Below are 19,683 nucleotides of genomic sequence, written 5' to 3' on the forward strand. Positions count from 1 at the left end.
AGTGTCAATGTTCACCTGTGGAATATGTGGAATACTTTTATTTCATTAAAGACAGTAGTTATACCAGAAACCTCACAAAGCAGCTCCGCAGCAGAACCTCAGCAGACACGCTGCCTGTGTGAATTACAGACAACTGTGGCGCTCCTTCATGCGAGCAGTGAGGCCTGAGCGTGAGGGCCTGAGGAAGTGCAATGTCAAATTTGGTACAATTTGGACGTGCACATAAGTTAAATGTTAATAGAATGTGTACAAGAAGGTGACCAGTGCTCTGTCGATCACGATAACAGAGCGTTCATGACAAAGGCAACGACAACAGATTCTCCAGTTTTGGGCTCTGAGTACTGAGTCGTGCTTCATCAAACTTTGAATACACAGGTGAACTGCTCTTTTTGCAGCAGTGGTGCAGCTTGAGGGTTCTGTGAGTCCTGCAGCAGGTCTTTATTCGCTGCAGCTCAATTACTGCAGGTCACCATTGCAGTTTCAGAAGGAAAGCTGCAACAAGCATCACCACAGGACAAGCAAACAGCCCATTCCAAACAGGCTAATCTGTTAAGTCCCTGTGAGTGATGGTTAGGGTCATATTTACTTCTTCTCTATTCAACATCATGGACATATAGAATAATTCAGGGGGTCTAGAAACTTTATAGCATACAACTTTATGTGTTCTGCTGCCGTCAGAGTTTGAATTAATCGTAAGAAAACGTTACATGCGACATAGAAAACACCTGTGAAATGATGATACTGTAAGAAGCACTCGTATTCATTTATATTTAGACTGCAACGCTCCTGCTTTAATGATGTTAGAGATCATTTTTGATTCTAATTTAAATGCATATCTGAGTTGGTATGTGTTTCAGTAGAATGATGTATTGACATTTTAAGCATGCTTCTATTATTGTTGCACAAGTATTTAGTTTCCTGTTGTTGATAAAATCTCCACAGTGGCAGCTGAGTGACATTGTGCGAGAATCTGACGTGGCTCTGAGATCTGAGTTCTCGCATCATCAAAGTTTTAGAGGCATTTTCCATTAAAGTGCCGCAGACTGATTTCATTCCTTATTTAAATTTGTACCTCCTTCCACTTGTGCACACAGCACAAAATCTCTGAGGGGTTGAGGGGAGGGATGGTGGAGGCGTACACTTGTGTTAGAGTGACGTCCTCTGTCCTCCACTCCACCTTACTCTGCTGACTCATTTCTGCCTGAATCTGTCTCCATTTTGAAGGTTCAGTGTGTAGAATTTAGTGGCATCCAGTGGTGGAATTGCATATTGCAGCCAACTGGTTCCTCCTCACTACACCATCCCCTTCCAAGAATGTCAGAGAACCTATGGTGGCCCTAATGTGACATAAATATATGAGAGGCCCTCTGTACAGCCTCTGTAGAAAGTTAATCAAAAAAAATATTCTTAGTTTCAGGTGATTTCAAATAAATCATATCATTATAAATATAATATTTTATTGCTCAATCCTACACACTGGACAGAGAGGGGTTTTTGTTCATATGCTGCTGTTAGAAATATGTGATTTGCCTTCCACTGTGTACTGTGACTCCATTAGTTCACCTTTTATTATTTAGTTTAAGTTTAATTTTGACTTTTCCAATGTTTTAGTTTGTTCTCAGTGCACTTCTTGTCACTTGTAGCCACTGTAGCACCCAATTTATTTGTTCTTTTGTTTTTTCACTTCATCTCTGTCTCGTCTCTGCTGTTCTTCCTTTTTTTGTTCTTTCTTTCCGGCTCTGTTTTTCTTTCTCCTCTGCATGATGCATGTTCTCAACGTGTCGGACGGACCAGTGTGTAAGTGTCACCATCACCTCATTTTATCCTGACACCTGATTGTGGCTGACGTGATACATTCATGAAAACATGATTAATTTCCTGGTTTTGTGGTTGTGTGCAGCCTTTTACTGATTCCTACATATCATGGACGACCATCTCTGAGAACCTGCACATTTCAGCCACTCAGAGGCTCATAATACTTTTGTGTTTTGATATTTGTTGAATTCACAACTCCACTGTTTTATTAACAATCTTGTTTGTATGAAGAACCAGTTATTCTGAATGAGAAAGTTCTCTTTCCTTAAAGTCATGGATGCAATAACAAAGTGGATTCCTTGTATAATAATATCAACACAATGAAAAAAGATGGTGCAGCTTTGTGGCTGCTCCACATGCACTGTGCATGTTTTGGTTGTTCTGCCAGGATAATTGGTGGATAGAATCAAATATCACTGTAGAGCACTCCATACACAGTACTTTTTCTACCACACACCATTGATCCTCTGTCAGCACAGCCGTCAGGGGCAATTTGGGGTTCAGTATCTTGCCTAAGGACACTTCAGAATGCAGACTGGTAGGATTAACTGATAAGATTATCTAACCACCGATCTTCTGGTCTGTGGACGAACCTCTCTACCTCCTGAGCCGCAACCGCCCAATGTACAGTATGCGTGTTGGGGAACTGCCTAAGTCATGCATAATACTGTTTTGATAATTAGCCCAAAAATATCAGTAAAACACTGCACCTCTACTTTACGAAAAAAATCACTTTGCTCTGCCACACGATAAAATTCTGCAAACAATGAGCATGACACTCGTACAGTATGGTACAGTGCATTTATAGCTTCTGGCCACCGTAGATTCTCATTGAATTGTCTTTAGTGGAAGAGACCTTTCTTGGTTGAATAGATGTTTTTTCTTTGCACATGTTTCCAACTTCCAACCTTTATGAGCCTCTGAATGACTAAAGTGTGTGTGTGTGTGTGTGTGTGTGTGTGTGTGTGTGTGTGTGTGTGTGTGTGTGTGTGTTTGTGTGTGTGTGTTTACATTAATTTACCTCTCCCTGTGAGTGTGTTCCTCTATGTGACTGAGCTCCATCATCACCACAGAGGAACACACTTATATGAATACTGATGTAAATAATCTGATCTGTACACACAGTCACAGTGTTCACAGTAAAGTCAATGAAACAATAAATGTTTATGTGACCGACCATTGTCACACTTTTGGTTTGATTATTTCTTTCAGAAGTTTACAAACGATTTAAACATTTGCTCTTCAGTTTGTTTATGTGCAGTGACTGAATTATACAAGACACATCTGTGCTTCCTGTGACTTTAAATGTGCATCCTCTGCCTGTGTGCTGTGGGTTTTGTGTGTTTGGATTATTTGTGGGTTACAGAGTCAGTTGGATGCATCTGACTGATTCTTGTTCCATACATCAGGTTGTGTACTAAAAGCTGTCTCTGTTAACTTAACAATGGAGTGATGATGTGGTTAACACCTTTTTCTCAGCTTGCAGGTCAGAGAGGACAGACGTCAATGAGCTAAAGAAATTGACTTATTTTTACATTTTCCACTTGCTCCCAGACTCATTTCCATTATTCAGACACTAAATGACACTGTGAATTATCACTTGATAATTGATTGCTAGACCCTTTTACCATCAACAAAGCACCTTTGTATTATTCAAGGTGATGCGTATAAATTCTAAACCCATATTAAGCAAATCTGGATTTAACTAAAAAGACTGTGGGCTCTCTAACTTCCTGAGGTTAAATAGCAGGAGTGTAAATGCTGGCAGTTCAGCTTCACTCTATTCTTACTTTAAAGTCATGAGCCATGAACCTTAATATGTTACCAAGTAGAAGATACATACAAAGGATGTCAATAAATGTCCTAAAATATATGGTGCACATTTGACAACACAAATGTCAATGTCTGCTTAATCATTAATTAAGTTAAAGCTTAATTAGAATAATGCAGATCGCTGACTTTAATTTCTACTGAGAAGTAGTCAAGCTCCTCATGTCTGACATATTTCACTCCTTTGTCTGCTATGTAGAGGTATAGGCCAGAGGTTTAGTGTAACTTCATCTTATCAGGAAAGTAAACAGTGTCCTGGCAGCAGCGCACAGGACAGGTTCATGTAAAAATAACAGCAGCCAAAATCCCTGACACGTAATGATGGTCCCGAGTGTTTTACAGTCAGCAGATATCAGCGAACATAACGTCCTTTTCAGACATAGAATACAGTGTGGGAGGGCTTTGTCACTCATGAGTTAGTGCAGTTAAAAATAAGAGGAAGAGTTTCACTGCAACAATAATGGATTGTAAAACTCGTTGAAGCTGTAGGTAATTATTTTGATTAAAGCTAGGGTCGCTAATCCTGGAAGACCTGGCAAGAGCAGGCTACACTTGGAGACAATGCAAACGATACATCCCACCCTGTCAGCCCTCTTGTCGAAGCTACATCCCCAAAACACATGAATGCACACTGACAGCTGCTAGATGCCGACTTTCCTGTGACTTGTCTCTGCTTCAGCGGTGTGTGTCTCCCCACCTGAAGACCAGTCATGCACAGTTAGAGCCCAGGTAGACAGGTTGGTTAGTGACAGACAGGCACGCCGAGTGTCTTTATCACCACAGACACTGTTTTCCATTCATACAACTTTATTTATTGATGGCCTTCAGGACGTGAAGAGGAATTCAATAGTTAACATTAAAAAAGATTCAGAAACAAATGACAAACCCTATCTTCAATGTCATGAGACTAAGAGATGCATCACTTTGCCGTAACCAAAATACTTCCACATGCCGTTTCTCAGAAGCTCTGCTGTCACAATTGTCTGCTCAGGATGCCTTTGCTTGCTAGCGGCCTCCATTTTTGTAGCAGAACAACGTAACATTACTGGCTTACTTTGTCCTACTGATAGGTCAAGAGGGCATGCAATAGGTCAAACTGAGGAGAGACAAACTACTCCAGAAAGGCTGATTTCTAGACAGTATATTTTGTCAAATACAAACTCCCCCCCCCCACGTTCAAATGAATAAGAAATAATAAAAAGAAGTAGTTAAAATATAAAACACATTCTTCACAAATGTCTTCATGTAAAACATAAGTACATATTATTCCAACCGTTATGAAATTATAATATTATTGTCATCAGAGAGGGACAGGTGGATGATATGGATGATGAGAGGGAGTGAGCTGGAGGACAATAGGAAGTGTTTTGGTGGGTGGATGTACCGCACAGGTCCCACACTCACACACAAGCCGAGCCGTACAGTAACCACGGAAACATTGCGCGAATATCAAGAGCTGAAGTTCCCTTTTTTTCCTGAGCCAGTCAGCATTCATGGACAGACGAGTAAAAATATCACGGGCCGTTTCTGAGCAGCAACACGATGAAAGACCTGTGTAGTCAGCGTTGACATGTGGGAGCCTCTCTGACCATTAGCTGCTCTGCTGCCCTTCAGGTGGCGTGTCTGACATCTTTTAATCCTTTCCCACTCTAACACCGAGTCTCTCCTTCTGCTTTTCCATTTCTCATTGTCTCTTTTTGCTCCCCTGATTTTCTTTTCATGACAAACTCCCTACCTCATCCTCCTCTTTTTCTACATCTTCATCCTCTGTATTCTCTTTACCACCATCCTGCCCCATCCTCCTCCTTTGTCTATGGGTTTGCCCCCCCCCCCTCATGTCCAGCCTTTTACAGCGCAGCCCCGCTCACGTCGGCTGGCATCATTCCCATCATGCAGTCTCTGTGCCCAGATGGGCAAAGGGATGAATTTGGTTTCCTGCAGTACAAGAACTCCACGTGAGTAGATGTAGTCACTGATAAGTCTCAGAAATTGTTTTTTAAGTGCAGTTGTTTGTCTTGAGTGATTCGTTTCTATCTGACATTTAGACTGTGAAAACCCATGAGATCAGAGAGCTTTGTTTGAAAGAGTCAATCCACTCCTTCATTTATTGGAGACATTCCAGTGGTTTGACAAAAAAACTAAACCCAACTCAACTTTTATTATTTCAGTACCACAACACTTTTCATATGCATCTTGATTTTGTATATTGACCACACGTGATACTGACACATACCAAGTTTTGAATTTCCTGGAAACGCATTTACATCAAAGTCTGAACAAACAACACTCAGGACAATAGAAAATAGTTTCTTATTAAAATAAAATGGATACACTAGTTACATTCATCAGTAAGAAAAGTATCATCAATATAAATAGATGATATTTCTTAATTTAAAACAGACTGGTATTTCTTAAACAATTAATGACCAAGACTTTATTTAATTTCACTGTGCTAATGCAGTTGCAATATATGATTTCAGTCATATATTACAATCATTCTCGCAATTTTGAAATCCTTATTAATGGAGAAAATACTACATTTGTGGGTCTCTCTCCCATCTTGACGGGGATTCGCAAGGCATTCTGGGAAACTTTCATAGCCCTTGGTTTAAATTGTGGGTCTGAAAAATCGCAGTTTCGAGGGCTGTACAGCTCGAACACTTTGCCCTACTCCTCCATCCCAACAAGAATCAGGACAGCCTACCCCTATGCGTGAACGGGCAAAAGGGGAAGGGCTAAGGGGTAGGGAGAAGGGGTGAAATGGTATACTTCCACATGTCAAGCTTTTCTTTTGATGGAGAACATTTTCTGTCTCTGTTGTCATGACTCTTAGTGTTACCCAGCTGCTGGAGCGGATCCGTGAAGTGGTTGAACAGAATCGACTCTTCACGTCTGACCGGCCTGGTTTGGGTCAGGAGCTGGAGACCCTGCAGCGGCATCTGGAGAGTCTCAGCTCCACCCCCTTACCACCGGACTACAACTTCAACAAGAGCCAAGGTCGCACACACAGCCATTCTTTATCTGAGGTGTTGGTGTGATGACACTTTATCTTCCAGGTGTCTGTCTAGTCATTTGACTAGATAAAAAAAATACTTAAATCTTCTCTGACACAGTTGGAGAGAATGTTTATAAGGAAAGGAAAAGTTGTCATATCGAATCATTCTAGCCAACAGTTTCGCTGATACCGATTAGATTAGATTAGATTAGATTAGATTAGATTAGATTAGATTAGATTAGATTACACTTTATTGTCAGAAACCTAACCCTAACCCTTTTAAGCGATGTCATTTACCATGCAGATGAGTCAGTGGACATTCGTCTCTCAGTCTCTGTGCCATGTTCATACGTCCATCCCATGGTTGTGAATGCTATACCTCAGGAAAATGTCATCAACTTCAGCACATTATAGGACTCAATGAACTGAACTGATTTGAATTTGGTTTTCAAAGGTCAAAGGTCACTAGGACCTGACTTTTATTATATATATCAATGTCATCACTACACATGAGTCTTGACAGACAATGATCCAAATGGCAGCTTGACTGGTTGGCGGAGGGACACACCCATGAGGTTATTCTGTGTTGAGTAATTCTCACATCAAAATATTGGTAAGTTACAAAAAGTGTTGATGTTTGAATATCAACAGTAACAATAAAGCTGATAAAGGATCAAAATGACATCAACAGCTCTTGTGTTCAAGTTGTCTACAGAATGTCATTGCACAGTCACAGAGCCATGGCAAGGTTATATAAAGTGTATAACCTCTTATATAACCTGTAGGTCATATAACAATACAATACATACTTATATACAGTATATTATAAGTTTTTTTGAGTGTGAATATCAGTTAAAAAAACAAAGACTATCCTCTTTTTGTGAAGAATACATTTTCTCCATCTGCAGCTTCCACCAAGAGATAAAAGCATCTGTGTGTGTTTTTATGAAAATCACAGCATCACCACAATGCAAGCGGCGTGGGCTTCATGATTCATTTGGAATCACAATAAAGCAGAAAAAATGAGAGCACAGTGGACGATAATACAAATAAATATGTGCTGTTTTTTCTTTGTCTTTTTCTGTGTGCTCCTCTTTCTTTTAAAAAAAATTTAGTTGAAGGTGTCACATGACAAAGAAAGCAACAGTGCAAATAGAAAACATCCATTTTCATCACCATCATCATATACTACTGCAACAAATAGGTATTATAGTATACTTTATAGAAACAAGTATTATATAAGATATGGTTCGAAAACATGTGAACCTTTTTTATTTAAATTTTACTTCAAAGGCAAACATTTTGGGCCAGAAATTAGACATTGATCTTAAACCTTTGCTGGATCAAAGATGTTTGAAGGAGATGGCTCCAGTTTAGACTTCATAATCTTTATAATATGATGTCACAGATAACACTGCAGAAAGACTAAATCTTAGATTTCGACTAGGATATATATACGAATGTTATGTTGGAATGTTGAGACTGACGGCTGGTAGTTTGTCCAGAAGCTGATCAAAGCTCTCACCTCAGTGAATAAAGTATGCATCCACAGACAGAAAGGTCACTTTGAAATAATTCTGTGTGTATGTATGTGCATGTGGGTGTGCAGGCTTCACACTGGCCAGCGTGCTGAAGAATCAGTCGGCTTTCCATCAGTTCCTGGTGAAGAACCTCTCCCTGTCCAACTCCACCAGCAGCCTGCTGCTCAACATTCCAGTCAGCGTCAAAGAGGTGCTCCACTGTTTCTTAAGTGCAGGCCGTCGGCCATTGTTTGCATAATATGATCAAATTTTAACAAATGCATGTTTTTTGCTTTTCTTGTAACAATCTGTACGGAAACAAAACATACAGAGCAGGCAGGAAACAAAGCCACAGAGTTCCAGGAAAACACCCACACAAAACGTGACAGAGAGTTGAGAAAAGGGCACATTATTTTCCTCTGCATTCAAATGCTCCCCGAAAGGTCCCATTTTCGAAGATGTAAAGTCAAGTGATTTGAAGTCGAAACAATACTGTAAACAAAATGTGTTGTATTTATGTGTTTAAAGAGTTTATGATGTGTGGATCTGTCCAGATTTTCACATGCAAAATTTCTGTGAAAATTCAATCAAATGTCAAACCTGTGAAAACATCTAAAAGTTTTTTGAAATCCTAAATTCATGGTATCATGGGAAACATACTTTTTTTTATTGTAGTAACAACATGAGGTCATTTTTTTCCCTGAGTAGTGGGTATTTTTGTTAGCCACACTGTGGTGGCTATGGGTATCATGGTTTTTAACACAAAGTAATAATCTTGTTGCATGTCATAATCATGTCCTGTGTGTGTGTGTGTGTGTGTGTGTGTGTGTGTGTGTGTGTGTGTGTGTGTGTGTGTGTGTGTGCGCGTGTCTGTGTGTCCTGTAGGTGCACAGTCTTATCTTTGGTACATCTCTTAGAGCTGGTGGACTGACCCAAAGTTGGATTCAGGGGGCAAAAGACAGTATTAAAAAACCTGGAGATAGAGTTCTTAATCTGGAGGTAAGTTTTTACACTACTCAGACTATATAGGAAATATAGGAAATAAATAGGAGACCACTCCAGATTTGTCTTAAACAGAATCTTTGTGAGGCTGACATGCCATTCCAGTGTTTGTTGAATTTGGAATTTGAGAGAAATATTGTCAGTAATTTAAAGAATATAGCATATAATAGTAAAACCAGAGAAACTGCTGTGGTCTTGTAATTTGTTCCTAGTTTCATATACAGTGACACTCACTTTTAATATATCTCAGTGAACAAGGGAAACAACACTGTTTTTAAAATGTTGTATTCATTTCAGCACACTTGATAATGAAAGCAGTACTGTGCTGGTCTGGCTGCTGAGTCAGGGCTGAGAGATCATCTCAGTACTGATACACCATCAAGCAACTTTATGTGCAAGAACAACTAAACTGAAACTCACACTTTGTGTCTGAAACAGTTTATTTTCCACATAAGCTACAAGGTCAGCTGGGATCTTCTTAGGTGCGTTTGAAACGTTTTGAGTAAATGGGGTTAAACAGTGATTTTACAACAAGTAGTAGAACTTCGACAAGGTCAACAGTGAAATAGACAGGTGCTGGTATACAACACAGGCATTCACACAACGGACTGGTGCAACACACTTCAAGAGTACTGCAGCCCAGACATTATATTTGTGTCCTATTCCCAAGACTGTCCTATACTATCTGTTTAGTTTTTATTCTCTGTGTTGCTTTTCTGGAATCATTTTTCAAAGTGTGCATGTGAAAACCAAATGACCAACACAGTGGCACAAACTCTAAAAGTTATCAAATTCCCAATCAGCTACAACTCTACAGCAGTGATGCTATGATGGGTCCCTCACATTATCTCTCAGAACACACCACAAGTTGCTATCATACAACGAGTAGGTGAATGGGGCCCTAAGCTCCTGGCCTTATCCCCCGAACCCTAACCCCCCCCTCAGCAACCCCAGGACTTTTGAATTATGTCACTTTTTGAAAAAACAGTTTTTCATGTTTCACAACAATATTGTATGGTCGTCAGTTCTGTCTCGTCGACACCTTCTCTACAAAAAGTTGTAGAACACCATGTCGTGCATAAGTGAGCTGCCCAGCTGAACCTGGGCCAAGTCCATCAGCATTAAGTTAGTCTGAGTTACTGTAGCTGTGCTTTAGCAGCTGTAAATGATGTGCCATGTAAATGTATGAATATCAAACCTATAATTACTTAATAATTAAAATCATCATCCAACTGTCACATAAAGCACTATGAAGTGTCTTTCTCCCTGCTCGCCTGCCCTCTGCATGTGTCAAACTGTGACTGACTCTTTTCAGGAGGCAGGAGCTTGGCACAGCTCAGTAGCTCAGTATGAAATGTCTTCATTCTTGGCATAGACACAGACCAGTGGCTGGGGAGCATAATGAAAACACTCTGATAAAACCACTGTCCACAAGCTGCAGCAGACGGACACAGTTAACAACAGCTGACGAACATATTGAAACGTTTAGCAGCTAAAGAGCCAGATATTTCTCTCAGGAGTTCGACAACACGAAAGTCAATTGAAGTGAATATTACTCATGAAATCATTATAACCCTATTACAGCTGTATCGAGTAGTATCATATTGGTTTTTATTTAAAAATGAGCAAGTGTGTATTGCCCCCACCCCTAGGAGAGTCTGCTGGGAGATGTCCAGGGTGCGGATGGAGGACTGATATACAAAGCCTTACGGGACCCGACAAAGGCAGCCCACAGAGAGGCTCTGCTCACACTGATGTCTCAAGCCTTAGGCCTCACTGGGGTCACAGGAAACCAAGGGAATGACCAGCAGGCCCTGAAGGAGGTGGAGGTAAACCTGCGGATTCAGGCCTTTGTTCACATCTGCACCTTAACAGTCCTGCACACTTACACAGATTTCTTCAGCTAATTCCACCTCTGCTCCGCCATGCTATACCTGTGGACTGCCGTAGGTTACCAAAATCCAACTCATAACAGAAGCAACGTGAGCGTGCAATGCCGGTTCTGCTTAAATGTCCTTAGTCACTCCTAAGTGACTCACTTAAGAATAATTATTCAGACCTTTGGCTGATTTTTTTAGTAGGTCTAATTTACCCCTTGATGATGATTAACATTGTTAGGAAATGTCAAATACAAGGGGTATTTAAGTTCACAGAAAAAAAGCTTTTTTCCATATACTCTCTACTAACTTTTCTCAAATCTACAGCTGCACGCATCTGTATTGATCATGTCTGGTCCATGGATGAGGGTTTGACATACTTTAAGTCAATATGGTTCTAAACTATGACCAGTGTGTGTATGACAGTCGAAGGTCCTGTGCATATCTAGGACTGTATGCAGGGAAAACTATTAAAAAAGTTTTAACACATTTGCAGGTTTGCAGGTTGTTTACACACCTTGTGCGAATTTCTGCACTTCAGCCTCTCCTCGTCAAAATTAGTGTTGCAAACAGAAGCACTGAAATCCTGTCAAAAAGAAAAAATCACTTTCCTCTCGGCAGGCAGTTGAAAAAACATTTCACCTGTTTTCACATATAAAAAAAAACTCATGCCTTCCTTTCAGGGCTTCCGTACATTTGAAATATTCATTGAGTTCATTTGTGGAATTGCAGCAGACTAGCAAATCTCTAAGACAAGTATTTGGTTTTTACATTCAAGGACTTTCAAGGACCCTCATTCCAGTGGATAAAAAACATATAAATCAGGACATGGAGTTCAGAAAGTATTTTTTTCACCATTAACTTCACAGTTTCTACCACGTTTGCATTTCCTGTTGCCTTTTGTGCTCCTCACTTTTTAGTATTCAAACATTTTTGATGTCTTCAAAGATTCCTCATTGTTAATTAAGGGGCTGCAGAAATCGGATTTTGTACACTGAATGTGACACTATCACTATAAAGTTAAGATGGCATTTAATATTGATAATTGTCAATTGTATTTATCTTTTTGTACTAACTAATGGCAATACACAGAAGCAGAAACTGGGCTCAGTATACCCCCAATTCTCTTTGTGCTCTTTACACATACACAACTGTTTCTGTAACTTTTAATGTGTGAACAACAGAGTGCCCAACTGCAAATGTCTCAATGGAGAGATTGTATGAAAACATGATCCGTTATTTCCATATATAAATGGTTGTTAATGGCTCAGCTCTTCAACCTGCTTCTGTCTTCACAGGGGATCCTCCTGACTGGAGCCATCCTGGAGACCCTCACCTGTGGGGAGGGCGGAGCCAGTGAGCTCGGTAACATCCTTTTGGTGCCTGAGAAGCAGCAGCCGGCGCTGCAGGCCTATCGCAGTGCATTGTGCAGCGGAGGGGAGGGTCAAAGGTCAGAGCGCTTCAGGCAGATGAGCCTGGTGCTGAGAGAACAGATCAACACACAGAGTGTCACTGAGAAGGTACAACAGAAACAGTCTATCCAGATCAACTGCTGCTATCAGCTACTTCATACTTCATTTTATAGAATTAATAAGTTAAAGGGGACTTATGGTTTATTTCAACCTGGGCCCTATGTTTATATGTGTGGTTGTTTAAATGAATGGTAGATTAAAAAAACTCTTGTCTCCAACAGCAGCCGTGACACAACAGTGGAAACTGCAAATGTTCCCTAAAAGCTCTTTTTTTACCAACCTTTTTCCAAATCGTGCAGCAGCTCGTTCTCTCTCTCTCTCTCTCTCTCGACCTTGTCCACATCAAAAGATTCCGCCTTAATTATTTCTCACTTTAAAATCCAAAAGAATGAGACTTCTCATTAAGCGAGACATGTGTAATGTTGTCAGACCTTTAACAAAGGTCCAGACAATTTGAGCCTTTTATTGGTGAAACAACACTTTTTCTTGAACATTTCGTGGACTATTGCAGTTGCCCCATAAAGATAATAATAATAATAATAATAATTTTTAAAAGAACAATACATTTTACTTTCTGCATCAGCTCAGTTATGTTGAAAGCACAAGGAGACCGTGAATTAATGTATTGATCAAATTAAAAACATGAAAAATAGTAAATTGGCTTGCTTTTTTACAATTTGACTCTCATTCAGCCATTCACAACACACAACCATAGAGCCACACAACACACACACACACACACACACACACACACACACACACACACACACACACTTTATTCTCTCACTAACTCTCCCTCCTCCGTCTCTTCCTCTCTTCCTCTCCTCCACCCTCATCCCACCAGCTTCACCTGGATCAACCCAACTCCTGGGCTCCACTGTCTCAGTCCCAGCTGGGATCATTGTTGAAGGACCTGGTCAATGTAGAGAGGCTTCTCAAGGACGTGGACATGCTCTCTGGCCTGGCTCGCCTGCTGCCCAAAGGAGCCTGTGCTGGTCGCTCTCCGACCTCCCCCCCGAATATGACCTGGCCCCTTAACTCCACCACCTGGGGCCCCAATGCCACTGACATCCCCAGAGAGGAGGGGGAGAAAGGATCCGAGGGAGGGGGAAGAGCCAGAGAAGGGAAAGAGGAGGCAGAGAATCCTCATTCTCAGTTTTCAGCATTTGTACAACTGTGGGCTGGACTGCAGCCAATTCTGTGTGGGAACAACAGGTGGGTGAGACGTTACAAACAATGACAAGACGAGAGCTGCAGTCCAGTGTTGTTTGTGTGAAGAATATTTGCTTGTGTTGTCATGGAGAAATTTGAATCTATTTAAAGGATCATTTCTCCCCATTACAATTTGGCTTGTGTTTTATTGTTTGTCACTTTAACCATTTCATATTTCTATATTAAACACAGAATATTCGGTGATATACCCCTGAAATTTAGTTGTTCTAAAAGATGACACACCAGTTTCTTACTTTTTAGCTCAGGTGACATCCTACAGAATTTCTTATTGTGGCCAATAATCTCTTAACAAACTTTTCAGTTTAATCCTGATTGAACTGTAATTTTTTTTTACATCAAGGCTCTAATATCTAAAGGGCCTCTAAAAAGAGCAGCAGTTCATGAGGAGGTTTTATATCAACGTGTAATGTTTAGCTTGTTCTGCATTCTTTTTTTGAGGCTCAAAACACTGATAAATGCAACATCAAACAAGAGAAAACAAATCAAATTAGTCTCAGTAACAGTCCCCTTTAATTCAGTCAATAAGCTGTCCCATTTTGTACTCAAGATCCATGAATTATTCCCTGGGAGATTGGTGTAAATGTCCAATATGCACACAATGTTCAGAAAAATCCCTTTGCCCCTTTTGTGCACCATAATCTAATTGGTTCTCTCTTGGCCCATGTCCCGTCCTTCCACAAAGTTTCCTGGGAACAAACACACACAAAAACAAACAGACATGGGTGAAAACAACAATAAGAATATTACAAATGATTTTCGAAACTGTCGGTTAGAAATATCAGTTAATTTGGTGAGTGCCTTGAGATAATGTATATTATCATTTGACGCTCTACAAATAAAATTGAATAGAATTGAAATTTGAGCTTTTACTGATCATACAAAACAAGGAATCTTTACTAATATTTCACATGTTTTTTCTCTGTCAATTTGACCTGCACATAGATTTCTAGAGTTGAGATTACTCAGATAAGATGTAAGATGACTCTGAAATGTCATTGTGTTCCCACATTTTATCCTTTTACTTTATAACAACAGATTCAAATGATGTAAAACTTCAAAAAAAAATATTTTGGGAATTATTCTCTGCATTTATGTGGCATTCAGTGTCTTAAACAATACTCAGTCCTCACCTTTTTGTATATTTATCATATTTACATTAGATTCAACATTAAAAAGGAAACTAATAATAAGAATTCAGATAATACAGTTGTTAGGCGTGAAAAATGTGTACTGGGAGCAGTGAGATACGATTAATATGATCAACTTGTGATGGCTTCAATGGCTCGTGTTGCAGGATCATTGAGCCAGAGGCTTTGAAGCAGGGCAACATGAGTTCTTTGGGATTCACCAGCAAAGAGCAAAGGAATCTGGGCTTACTGGTTCATTTGATGACTACAAATCCCAAGATCCTCTACTCCCCCATCGGCTCTCAGGTGGATAAAGTGATTCAGAAGGTAAGTACACACAACTGCCTTTGTTCTTGGTGTATGATGACAGCTCTTTTACTCTATCCCATGTTGAGTAATTCTGACACTATGGTTCATTTAGTGTGTTTTCCATTAGGTGCTTGCAGGTTGTGTTATGTGCTCTGAGTTTATTAGAGCTGTATAAGTTAAAGCTATAAGTTAAGTAAGTTTGAGGGTTAAGGGCAGAGGATGTCACACCATGTTAAAGCCCTATGAGACAAATTGTGATTTGTGAATATGGGCTATACAAATAAAATTTGATTGATTGATTGATTGAAGTATTGCTAGAAAGATCTGTAGAGCTAAGAGCAATCACAAACTGAAAATGATATGTTCATTACTGTAGACAGAGTCACCGAATTGATAAACAATTTCATCCCAAGTTCCGTTTAATAGCTTTCAAAAGTATCTAACAGTCTTCTGCAATTATCATGTGAGGAGGTTGCAAACAAGTAATTGGACTTGACGTAAAGTGCATTTGTCCAAAGTCAAGAATAAACAGAGTAATGCAGCTTAAATGGATAAAGGCCTGGTCACACCTGCTTTTAAACAGCAAAATATATCAAATCTATCATCTAACTGGAATTAGTAGATTTGCTCATGGAGCCAAAATAAGTGAACTTTGATTCTCAAGTATGTGCTGTGGATTTATAGGAAGCCATCTTGATGGTGCTGACCTCGTAAGGAAATGGAAGTGTGAACATGCTGTGTTGGATTATATACTGCTCAGGTTTACATACTGTACAGTGGAGAATTAGGGCCATGTTGAAGAAAAACAATTCTCAGGTTTGAGAATAAAGTTGTAATATTAAGGGGAAAAAGGTGTAATTGAGAAGGAACTTGTAATATTAAAAGGAAAAAAAGGAGTAGATTTACAAGAATAAAGTTGTAACTTTACGAGAATAAAGAAAAAAAAAACTCTTCTTAATGTAAAACTTGAGTCAATCTCATTTTGAAACTATGAAACCACTTGAATGTCATGCAGATGAAACAAATGATATACAGTCGACCACAACCAAACATTTCCTCCGCCGCTAGAGGAAAGTTCCTTTGTCTCAGTTTCTTATATTATCTTATATGATACTTGTGATTATGTGGTGGTAATGTGACAAAAGAGTAGTCAGACCTGTCCTGAAGTATAACTCAACAAGATGCTACATATTCCTAAAATGTACACACGCTGATTCTCTGATTTTAACCCTGTAAAATGACTCGTAGACAGAAACTATGACTTCATTCTCTTTGTGCTGCTTTTTTTCCCTTGTAATATCACATCTAAATTCTCAGGATCTCTTTTCCTCAACATGGCTCTAATACTCTGTTGTAGTTATGAGACAGGCATCAGTGCTTCTTTGACCAGAGTGTTCACTTCTCATTAGCGTGTTAATTCAACTCTGTCAGCTGTTCGCCAACTACTTTAGTAAATAGTCTCTACATCACCAGATTTATTTCACCAAAAATGTTTGACTAAAGGAAAACTGAAGCATGAATTAGGCCCGAGACTTTTTTTTTCTGAAATCAGCTAAACCACTGTTGAAAATAGGTCTATGAGCCACTTCATTGAAACATTCCTTCATCACCATTAACCCAACAATGCTGTTTATTTTTTACTCAATCCCACACACACTGACCAGAAACCAAATGTGTATTATCCACAGCTGAGATTAGTCCCCAATACACTACATTGACTGGATTTTTGGGAAACTACTGTGCTTGATGTTACTGATCCCGACCTTGTTTTAAAGGTTTTACATGGGCTTTACCTGCCCCGCTGAGTCAGTAGTGACAGGGCAAGAAGGGCAATAACAGGGGGAACTGTGTGTTGTATAGTACTGAAGTAGCAAGTAACAGCAAACAGTCGTCACAGTTAAAGCCACCAACTATTGGAATAATTGACCCGTTCACTTAAGAAACAGTATTAATTATCTAATCTTTAAATACAAACTTAAGATATAGCTTAAAACAAACCAAACTTGTGATAATGTGTAATCGTTCCACCTTTGATTTATGTGTTTAAGTTTACAGTGTTTTAGTGGCTTTGTATTTTTTCTAGGTGTTGCATTGCTATGCCTCAACGCCAGAGACACGGAGTGGACTGAGACATGTTGTTTTCAGGTTGTCTGTCCCACTCTTGTGAATGCAAAATCTTAACAACGCCTAGAAGGAATTTCTTCAAGTTTGCTACAAACATTCCCTTAGACTCAAGGATTGACTGATTTGATTGTCAAACATCAAATGACAAGGTCCCGTGGCCTCACAAAGCATGTTTTTCTTGAACATGATATATTAAGTTTAGCTTGAGGTAATGTCTTTATTTTTATTAATGGTCACTTGGAGATGAACTGATTAGATTTTGGTGCAGTTCACGTTGACCTTATATGGATCTTGACATTTTTTTTATATAGGTGGAAACTGCACTGCAGCTGTAGTGTATTAATCATGGATCTTTTGTATAGTTAGTTTGGGTGGTATGTATAATGCACAATTATACATAGATATTTGTAATTATATTAGATATGTCAGATTGCCATCTCAAAACTGGCTAGGGACAACAGATGAAAATTTGCTTATACATCTAACTCTGACTCATTTGGTCTGTTGATTAATGAGCACTGTCACTATCAAATAAATGAATAAACAATCCTCTATTACCTGACAGTTTGAACTAATGGTATAATTGAGAGACAAAGACAGTAGTGAAGACAGAAAGTACTCAGAGGTGGACTAACAATAGTTTACTCTTGATAGTGCTGCATGGGCAGAGAGGATGACACTCCCAGTATGAATTATGTGAGGTCAGGGAGACATTTATCATAAAGTAAACCTTTAATGGCTTTTGTTTTCCGTACACAAAACATTAATCATGAACAGTCGCACAGAGCCACCTGAATAATCTGGCTCTACAGCTTGTATGGCTGCTGGCCTCGACACTCCAAAATGATCTCAAGCATCCAGCATCTGTTAGTTACAGATTATTGGCAGAAGCTAAGGTATAAACAGTAGATCTCTTATCTGTGCAATTGGGCTTAAACCAATGAGATAGCAGAGAGGGTTGCAGGGTGAGAGATGGATTGAAGAAGTGGTGAAAGGAAGGAGTATAAACCAAATGCAGGGAGAACTAATGAAAGAAAATGATATCTTTCTTCACTCAGGCAAATGAAACATTTGCATTTGTTGGGAATGTGACGCACTACACCCGGGTGTGGCTGAACATCTCCGCCCAGCTCAGGACCTTTCTGGAGGAGGGTCGTCTGCACAGTCACCTGGTGTGGCTGCATCAGGTACACTTACATACAAGTCATCTTTGGCATAACTAGTTGTTCTGTATTATCAGGATGTGAAAAGCCATTTGTGCTTTTGTATTCTTTCATTAAATTAATCTGTTGGTAAACACGTTAGGCTCCACTTATCATCTCTCTGCCTCTCTCTTACTCCCCAGCTGTCCTCAGAGCTCCAGCTGCACCCGGAGCTGTTGAATGGCACAGACAGTGAACTGATGCAGAGTCTGATTGAAGGGAACTACAGTCTTCCTAATACCTCCACCCTGCTGGAGCAGCTGGACACCATCGACAACGCTGCCTGTGGCTGGACAAACTTTATGTCTAAGGTCAGTGCAGTGTGTAGTGAGCAATGGTTCCCAACAAATTGATGTAACTTAACTTTAGTGGATTTAGCATCGCAACAAACAATAAAGTATCAGGTACATGCAGAGGACATGCCTCACATGCCTGAGTCAGCTGCAACACCTGAACATCACCTGCTGCTGCTTGGAGTTCATGAACACTAGTAAGACAGCAAGAGAGCGGTGAGATCAAACTAACTCATATTTATATATCAGTTGTTAAAAGCCAACCCACTAGAAATGACGCCAAGCCTAAACAGTGACAGTTGAAGGATCTTTATACTGTATCCAGTATTCGAAAGGTATTGTCTTAATAGCCGATTTTATATAACTTTTGTTTTATTGAACAGTATCCGGTTTATGTCAAAGGTTGATTGATAGGTCAAATTTAAAGATTGCTGAGCCTCCTCCACTTCTGTCTGTGCCTCAATGAATATGAGTATAATACTGTTGGCCAACGATAATATGTGTTGACTTGCTCAGAGATTCAGTTGGAGAAGAACACTTCTCTGCTGAGCCCCTGTAAACATACCAGTGTTGCAGGAATCGAGTCTGATGGCCTATCTTGGTGCTGAGTTTCTTACCAGAATCCATTTCTGCTGTGGAACATTATTTGATTGTTTGCTCTGGGCTCTCAGGTCAGCGTGGATGTCTTCAAGGGCTTTCCAGATGAGGACAGCATCGTCAACTACACCCTGAACCAGGCCTACCAGGACAACGTGTCTGTGTTTGCCAGTGGGTCATCTGTCTGTTTTCATGTTTTGATCATCTCACCTCAGCTGCATCAAGTCCACCAACCTCTGATTTGACCCACAGGACCATTTACCTAATTAAATCCTCCACCAGCAGCA

At 39.8% G+C, this 19,683-nt stretch overlaps 1 protein-coding gene across 4 annotated transcripts in view; it reads left to right on the top strand.

Annotated features, from left to right (window-relative positions):
* Positions 1 to 19,683, top strand: part of abca2 (ATP-binding cassette, sub-family A (ABC1), member 2) — a 69,238-nt gene that overhangs the window by 24,958 nt on the left and 24,597 nt on the right. For 3 of the 4 annotated variants that reach the window (XM_034595679.1, XM_034595677.1, XM_034595678.1), the window contains 11 exons: positions 5,489 to 5,600; positions 6,479 to 6,642; positions 8,250 to 8,371; positions 9,046 to 9,159; positions 10,815 to 10,991; positions 12,338 to 12,559; positions 13,356 to 13,726; positions 15,039 to 15,198; positions 18,363 to 18,491; positions 18,650 to 18,817; positions 19,471 to 19,567. In XM_034595679.1, coding sequence (XP_034451570.1) covers positions 5,489 to 5,600; positions 6,479 to 6,642; positions 8,250 to 8,371; positions 9,046 to 9,159; positions 10,815 to 10,991; positions 12,338 to 12,559; positions 13,356 to 13,726; positions 15,039 to 15,198; positions 18,363 to 18,491; positions 18,650 to 18,817; positions 19,471 to 19,567 — 1,836 coding nt within the window. Of the gene's footprint in view, positions 1 to 5,488; positions 5,601 to 6,478; positions 6,643 to 6,923; positions 7,339 to 7,559; positions 8,372 to 9,045; positions 9,160 to 10,814; positions 10,992 to 12,337; positions 12,560 to 13,355; positions 13,727 to 15,038; positions 15,199 to 18,362; positions 18,492 to 18,649; positions 18,818 to 19,470; positions 19,568 to 19,683 lie in introns of those variants that run through there. The other variant, XM_034595680.1, reaches the window with a different exon arrangement.

Source organism: Hippoglossus hippoglossus, chromosome 9 (assembly GCF_009819705.1).
Source record: "Hippoglossus hippoglossus isolate fHipHip1 chromosome 9, fHipHip1.pri, whole genome shotgun sequence".
Lineage (NCBI taxonomy): Eukaryota > Metazoa > Chordata > Actinopteri > Pleuronectiformes > Pleuronectidae > Hippoglossus > Hippoglossus hippoglossus.